Source organism: Myotis davidii, unplaced genomic scaffold (genome assembly GCF_000327345.1).
Source record: "Myotis davidii unplaced genomic scaffold, ASM32734v1 scaffold743, whole genome shotgun sequence".
Taxonomy (NCBI): Eukaryota; Metazoa; Chordata; class Mammalia; order Chiroptera; family Vespertilionidae; genus Myotis; species Myotis davidii.
This window is the reverse complement of record NW_006296221.1, coordinates 622246-630866: the sequence shown is the minus strand read 5'-3', so window position 1 is coordinate 630866 and position 8621 is coordinate 622246. Positions and strand designations below refer to the sequence as shown.

General features: G+C 41.5%; 1 protein-coding gene across 4 annotated transcripts in view; it reads left to right on the top strand.

The window, feature by feature from the left end:
* Positions 1-8621, top strand: part of TBC1D19 (TBC1 domain family member 19) — a 104883-nt gene that overhangs the window by 73140 nt on the left and 23122 nt on the right. For all 4 annotated transcript variants that reach the window (XM_015568686.1, XM_015568685.1, XM_006771032.2 and 1 more), the window contains 2 exons: positions 1556-1640; positions 3830-3874. In XM_015568686.1, the coding sequence (XP_015424172.1) occupies positions 1556-1640; positions 3830-3874 (130 nt within the window). The remainder of the gene's footprint in view (positions 1-1555; positions 1641-3829; positions 3875-8621) is intronic.

Genomic DNA, 8621 nt, shown 5'->3' with positions numbered 1-8621 from the left:
TGACCCTAACAGCAGAACAACTGGGAATTTCTAGTCACTATGACACACACTGACCACCAGGGGGCAGACGCTCAATGCAGGAGCTGCCCTCTGGTTGTCAGTGTGCTCCCACAGCCACAAGCCTTGCTGATGGCTGGCAGTACAGCGGTGGTGGTGGGAGCCTCTCCTGCCTCCTCAGCAGCGCTAAGGATGTCCGACTGCAGCTTAGGCCTGCTCCCCACTGGCAAGTGGACATCCCCCAGGGCTCCCGGGCTGCCAGAGGGATGTCTGACTGCTAGCTTAGGCCTGATCCCCTGGGAAGTGGACCTAAGCCAGCAGGTGGACATCCCCTGAGGGGTCCCAGACTGTGAGAGGGCAGAGGCCGGGCTGAGGGACCGCCCGAGTGCACAAATTTTTGTGTACCGGGCCTCTAGTTTAGATATAAAGAAGTTCACTGTGACATTGTTTATAATGTGGGGAAACTGGAGATAATTAAATGATCAATAAAAAAGATAGGTTAAGTAAACTTGTTCATCCATATAGTGGAATATTATGCACATTAAAATATGGGTAGGAAATATTTATTTTATAGGGTGGATAGAAAATAGGTTCTAGAACAGTATTATAATCCTATTTTTGAAAATTTTATATGTGTGCATAAAAAGAGTCTGAAAGAATATACATAAAAATATTAACAATGCTTGGATTATCAGTGCTTTTCCTATTTTGATTATCTATATTTCTTTGTATTTTAAAATATAATAAAATTAATCAGTGGCAATGGTTGGTACACATTTCACCCTTAGGCCTGACTGCTGCTCAATCTTCATATTTATCATTTTTCTAAAGCTGACCCTTTTCTTGTATATTGAACCCATAGTTCCCCTGTTTACTCACTCCTGCTCTGGTCCAGCCCTGACTCTGTGTCCCTGTTCTGTGAATTGGCCTTGCCTTTTCCAGTCATTTCCAACTTATTTTCTTAGTAACATCTTGAACCCCAGGTCTAATACCAAGACCCAGATTTCCTGTCACTAATTGCCTTCCTGAAGATTGGCCCCCTGCCCCAACCGATGTCAGCAACCCGGTCCCTCCCAATAGACATTCTTGATTCAGGTATACTCCCACCCTCTACCTGCTGGTAGGATGGTCAGCTTCTAACATGCATTGGGCTGCCTCTTGTTCCACTGCACCTGCCATCCCTTCTAAATATCTTGAGTTGCCTTCCCTCCCACCCTGACATGCCCAGCCGCCTGCTGCTGCATCCCAGCATTCCCAGTTTCCTGCACTTTCCAAGCTGCTCTATGTCACTGCAGTTCCTTAGGTCCTCATACAATTCTCATGTTAAATTTTCCCCAGGTTTTTCTATTTGCAGCTACAGAACACAATAAAAGAATCAACTGGTAGTCAGCAACTTGCATTTTTGGTTGCACTTACTGTGGATATACCAATAGAGGGCACTCCTCCCATTGCTAAGCATGGTACTGAACTTGAAAGACTACCTCAGTGCCTCCCAACCAGGAAATAGCAAGGAATTAAACAGTGCTTAATTGTTTGTTTTATCTATTGTTATACCCAGGTTTTACTTTGTTTTTCCCGGGATACGTCTGTGTTGGGTCACTTTGCATACAACAGTGCTTCACCGCCAAGATCATACATAAGAGGTAAAATCTTAGTAACATAAAGGATTTTTAATGGCTTTATTTTATTTTATTTTTTGATAGACATTGATCCATTGCCTCCCACATACACCCCAATCAGGGATCAAACCTGCATCCTGGGTATGTACCCTGACCAGAATCAAACCTGCCACCTTTCAGTGTATGGGATGACACTCCAACCAACTGAGCCACACTGCCCAGGGCAAGGACATATTTTTTAACACTTACATTATCATAGCAAGACTATTTGCTCTCTCTATTGCTGTTTTTGTCTTACCTGTTGACTTCTATTTTCCCTTTTATAAGTTTGCCACATGAATTTGCTTTTCTAATTTTTTAATTTTCTATATTTCTTCTCTAGAAATGTTCTACAACACTTAAAATTTTGGTATAAGTTGTATGCTAGTAATTCTTAGTGCTTTTTTTCTCCTCTTTATCCCTAGCTGCCTACAAGATAGTATCACTATTTCAAAATCCTGCATCACCTGACAACTGAACTAATTTCACCTGGAACCCTTTCCCAACTTCTCCTTTTGTTAAGTGGTAAACACCCAGCACTTAAAAGCTATTGTGTGGTCCCTCTGCTGTCCCCATAAAGAAATGGTTTCTCCTGTATCTACTAAGTCTGAGTGTCTGCCTGATTCCTCCAACCCCTGCCCTAGGATAAGCCCCATCACATGCTTGGATCAGGCTACCCCACCCAAGTTGGGGGCTCTCTCTGTTCCATTGCTCCTACCTTGAACTTATAGAAGCCTTTTGTTTGCTTGTTTCTATAACATTATTTGCTAGAAACCTGATTGTACAACTTACTTGTCTAATGGAATCACCTCTTAACTCAGCCAAGTTTTAAGGCCGTCCATCAGTTGCTCCTGTCTTAACCTAGCTAATTTTGCTTTCCTGATTACCCCACATTACCCCATATTCCAGATGCTCCCCTCATCTGGAAGGATTTCCACTGTTCCTTCCCCAAAATCATATGTCCTTGAAGAACTAGCGTATATCCCACTGAGCCATCAATCCATCATCAATTTCTCTCTCCTCTCAGCCTCTAAAACACTTAAAGCCTGTGCCAGAAAATTTCGCAAACATATCCTCAGTGTTTCATGTTCCAGTCTGGATTATAGACCACATGATTGAGGGACTGGCCTTATATTTATTTTGTTTGCCTCTTGACATCTAACCCAGTATTGAGCATCCACCAGGTGGTCTTTTCTTTCTTTCTTATCTATCAATCATCTATTTTTCCTTATTCCATTCTCTCCTTATACACACGACCAGTCCTGTTGTCTCCACCTTAACTTAAACTAGTCATGGTTCTTAATCTTCATTTTCGCTTTGCCACCACCCACTACAAGAATAAAATTTTTTTTTAGAATTAATTAAAAATATTACCTTAAAGTTTAGAGCAAGATTGCATGTGACTTTTCCATAGACTCAAAGTGTTAGAAAAACTATCAATATAAACATAAAGACTTCCTAAAGATATTCAGAAGGTGGGGGAAAACTCAGAACCTCAAAAGTTTTGAGAAAAAGCTATTTTTAAAGACTCTTTTAAACATTTGAATATGATGAGTATACTTTAATATTTTGAGACAATTTTGATTTCAAATATTTAGCCTTGGAACATATGAACTGTTTTGGGATTCAGAAAGTATTACCACCGTATAGTTAAAGACATTTAATTTTTAACTTTTCAACACATTGTATAAAAATGTAAACTAATGAGGCGTTGCAAAGCTTAAGTCTTGCTTTAATGAATAGATTAGAGTTGTTTCTAGTTAGCAAAAACAATTCTAAGGTCAAGAAGCTTGAAAGCATTTGTTCTTTTAATTATTTTGTATCACTTGCCTTGTACTTAAGTTTATACTGTTGATTTCAATTGATGAAAGAATTTGCTAATATCAACAGGTTGACTGGCATATTTTCAAATTAATTTCATACCATAAAATGAAATGAGATTTTACTATTGTAGTTTTATTTTTTTAATCTTTATAGTTGAAAGTATTACATATGTCCCTCTTTTCCCCCCATTGGCCCCTTCTAGCCCACCCCAGGCCTTCACCACCCTATTGTCAGTGTTACTATTGTAGTTTTTTAAAATTCCACTAATTATTAGTACATTCACAAAGTGAGTTAATTTTTTGTTTTGTTTGTTTAATCAGACTGAAACCCTCTATGGCTTTCTCTTCTAGGAAAACTAGGAATAGAAGAATATGCTGTCTTTTACCCACCAAATGGTAAGAGTAATGCTGTTGCTTCCTCTAGTGGGAAATAGGAAGATTACAACTTTTATAATAGGAATGACTTTCTTATTCTCTATGTTTAAATAGATAATTATCATCTAAAGCATACTTTCTACAGGATACCGCTTTTAATGAACTTTTCCATGTTTGTAGCAGGTTTGCGCACACTGTGATACCCTTTCTGGTCTTCCTTGAGACCAGAGGTAATATTTCTGGGGAAACTCAGCAGACAGGTGTCTAAGCCCAGAACACTTAGTTTTTCTCTGAAGAACATGACTAGTCCACCCAGGAGCTCCCCTTTGCTTTACAGGAGCAGGGCTCTAATGAGAAGTTGCTTTGTATTGCACTTTATTGTCCTCACAATTTTTTAAAAAATATATTTTATTGATTTTTTACAGAGAGGAAGGGAGAGGGATGGAGAGTTAGAAACATCGATGAGAGAGAAACATCGATCAGCTGCCTCCCGCACACCTCCCACTGGGGATGTGCCCGCAACCAAGGTATATGCTCTTGACTGGAACTGAACCCAAGACCCTTCAGTCTGCAGGCCAACACTCTATCCACCAAGCCAAACCGGTTAGGGCATGTCCTCACAATTTGATAAGTATATTGTTTACGAAATAAAAAGATTATGAAGAAATATATCACTGAAATAATATATTTTCATTATACAAAATGATCAACTGTATAATGACCTCATTACATATTAAATATTTATTTGAGATGATTAAATAGTTTTTAAGTTACGCTTCTTGAAAAGCAATATACAGCAGCCCTCATTATGATAATATTAAGCTGCATGTTGAAGAAGGTCTTTTGCTCCAAGTTAAGAACATGGGCTTTGTAATCCATCTGACCTGGGTTCAGATCCCAATTCTGCCAGCTCACCCTGTGACCTTGGGTAAGTGACATGACTTCGATGAACTTCAGATTCGTCATCTAGGGTGTAATAGATGGTACAAGGTATAACACAGCACAGTGCCTGATGCATATGTAGTGAGTCCTCAGAAAATGCAGCTGTTACCAGTGTGTTTAGCTTCTTTATTGCCCACTCCATATACAACTCACTGTTCTCTGCACCTCTCCTTGTGTGTCCCCGGTCCGCTCACGGCCATCGTCCTGCACCCCCTTCAGCACTGGTGTCCTCTGGGCCCACCCCACCTGGTTCTGCTGCCCTCCTTTCACAGGGTTTCAGGGCCTTCTGATCTGCTCTCTCGGCTCTATTTGTTAATTACTCTAACATTTATATCTTCAGTTCTGACCTCTATAATAATTAACTCAAACTTAACATGTCTGAACCTGAACCCATTATTTTATCTTCCTATGCCCACTATTCAAAAGAGAAAAAAAAATTAAATTTTAAAACAAAACAAAGAACTGCTGTTTCTCTCTCAGTTAATTGTCCTCTCATCCAACCACTAATTCAGGCCGAAAGCCCGGCAGTCATCCTCTCAGTCTTGGACCCCTCATCTGGTAATTCACCAAAAACGTCCACTTTTATCTTCAAAATACACGCGGAACCCCTCGCTTCCTCACTACACTGCTGTTTGTCCTCCTCAGGGCCTTACTGTCTCGGTTGCTCATTAACTGCTCCAGACACCCCATTGGCCTCTCTTCTCCCAGTCTTTCCTTGCCTTGCTCTAGCTTTCACAATGCTCTCCTTTTACACATCTGAAAGGAAAATGGCTATTTTTTTCTTAGAGATGTCTTAATGGCTCCTCATCTCTTCATAAGTAATATCCAAGCCTCTTGGCATGGCACATGAGGGCATTTTCTTATCATATCAATATCAAACTATTAATCACACACACACACACACACACACACACACACACACCTTCTCTCACAGAAGCACCACGCTGCTTCCTACCTGGTTCCCACCTCAGTTCCCAGGCTTGGAACAGCCCCTTCAGCCTCTGTTCACCTGGCTGCCATGTCTCAGCTCAGCACCTCCTCCTCAGGAAGCTGCCCTGCACCCCAGGGTCACCCAGGGCCCTTCTCTGGGCGCCCACAGCACCCAGTGTACAAAGCCTGGGTGTCTCTTGCTGTATTAGCTTGACAGTGTTTGTTTATGCTCTATCTCCCCTCTAGATTGCAAATTTCATGGGGTTCAGGACTATATCATTCATTTTTGTTCCCCCAGTATCTAGCTCTAGAAAGAGTTTAATGATCATTTATTTGAACTAATTAGAGGCTTTTTAATTTTAACATGTCTATATAACCATAGTTATATCTGTCTCACCAGAGACTTAATTTTATATGACTTTTTATATTTGTCTAATCAGGAAATAAAACACCTCTGAAGAGCCAAAAGAGATGTCTGTGGAGTGAGGTTACTTCTGTTCCTCGGAGAGCTTTGCCAACCTAGTTTAGAACATACAGCTCTTACTAACACACAGGTCTAACAAACCTGGTTTACTGGTTTTATGCCCCCTTGTAAAAATGGAAGCATGGAAAGAGGCTGACAGAGATAGAAAAAATGACTGACAATAGTAGAAGTGAAAAGTCAGAGACCTTACAAAGGAAAATAGGAAACTATAAAACAGCATGTTAGAACATTGCAGTGAGTCAGTCCAGGACTGTTTCATGTGAGAGACAGTAACTGTGTCTTTAAAAAGGTATCTCTGGGTTGTAGCATGTTATAGTAAGTTAAGACATGTATAATGAGCACAAGGTACCCAGAAAAAAAAAATTGCTATAATAGCAGTAATAGTAGTTGCAGCAGTAGCTAACATTTTCCAAGCAGTACTACACACAATGCAGAGTGCTGCATCCATTACATGTATTAATTCATTTAATCCTTACAAGAACCATCTGAGGCAGGTGCTAATATTACCTATTATCCCTATTTATAAAGAAGCCGAGACACAGAGTGTTAACTCGCCAGCTGGTGAGGGCTAGTGCCAGGCTCTGAACACAAGCTCTCTGACAACATCCTTAATGCCTCAGAAAGCATTACTGAGTTTGTTACAGCATCTTTTAGAAGAAAAGAAAGTAGTTAACATATTGAAAAAGTAAAATATGTATATACTAGGTTCTAGGAAGACTTTCATCCAGAATAAAAATGGTTTAATGCTCAGTGGGGTAGCCCCACAGCTCTTCTTCAGGATCTTTCTTCTCTTCGCTTGTTTTAGACCTTCCCAGACTCAGGGAGTACACTTCTCTGAGCAGTGAGTACACAGTGGCCGAACAGGAGGAGGCAAAGACCAGTTGGCCTGTTATCCCTTTAGTTTTTACTCAAGATGATAATCCGCAACGTTGTTATATTATTCTCAACCTCTGCCAAAGACAGGAGTACTTTGAAATCTCAAGGACACTTCTCCTACCACCACCTCCAAAACTGGCCTTGTGCCGGAAGCCAATTCCAGCATGTCAGCAAGGACGGAATCATCTGGAATGGCTGAAGGCATTTCCCCAAACCTGAAAAGGGATGATTGCTTGGCTGCCAGACAGCTCAGGGCATCTTAATCTACATATTATCGCCTCCTACTGGCCAAATACCTGAACAGCCGTAGGCATTTTCCCAATTCTGACAATGTTTCTGTATGTGAAACCTGACCCTTTGATGTCCTGCCTCGCCTCAGGACAATTTGTGTTAATAAAAAACATGGGGTCCTGAGACAAGGAAATCTTAGTTTCTTTAGCTAGGCTCCTCTGACCCCCAAATGCCTTTCAAAATTATGTTTCATCTCTGGACTCTTCATTAAGTTACACATAGCCCTTCTCCAGACTGCTGAACACTTCTTAATGCCGGAACAAGAACCCCGGCAGCCTTGCTCACCTGGCCTCAGTGGCCCACACAGAGGGTGTGCCTGCAGCTCACTGACACTCCATTCCTGGCCAGGCAGGTGCTCAAAGGGGGCGGATATTTGCTCACTCGCCCACCCACCCATGACCCCCTTTCCCACTGACATGACAGGCCATCATAGTGTCAAATGTCACCTCTTTACTTCATGAGAGGCCTTGTCAATGGGCAGGTTTCCATGGAACTGCAGGTTCATTAAACAGCTGGTGAGCAACATTTTTGAACTGAGGGAGATTCCACACAGGAATTTTATGTTTTCTTGTTTTTATTCTTTGTTCAACATGCATAACTTGTCTGTATTTATTCATTTAATAAATAGGTACTGCTCTGGCTCCCTCTTCGAGGTGAGTGACCCGCAGTAAAAGTGCCTGCTGCGAAGGAGCTTACATTCTAATGAGGGAGACATAGTAAACAAGTAAATAAATAGCTCACGAAAATAATTTCAGGGACCCGTGAGCAAGAAAAGGGCAAAGAAATTGATTATAGGTAGGGAGTGGGGGGGTATGGGTATTTTAGGGAAGGTGGTCAGGAAAGGAGCCCCCTGTCACTCTAATGTAAGCTCCAAGAGGACAAGGACCGGAAGAGTTCTGGTGCCCAGCAGGTATCCAGCACTTGGAGTCATGCATGGCAGGGGGTCCCTGGTCAGTCAGCATTCGCACATGAATGAGGGAATGAAGGTAGAAGAATATGGAGGAGCAGGAACAGAAGCAAGAAGGCAAGACTTGCACTGACACAGTGCTGGCTGAGACCGAAGCAGACTTCCCAATCTGCTGTGCCATTTGATTCCTTTAAGACAGAGAAGGTCATTCATTGTCAGGGGACATTAAGTAGAGGAGTTGTTGTTGTTTTTATTAAATCTTTATTGTTCAGATTATTACAGTTGTTCCGCTTTTTTCCCCTATAGCTCCCCTCCCCCCGGTTCCCTCCCCACCCTCC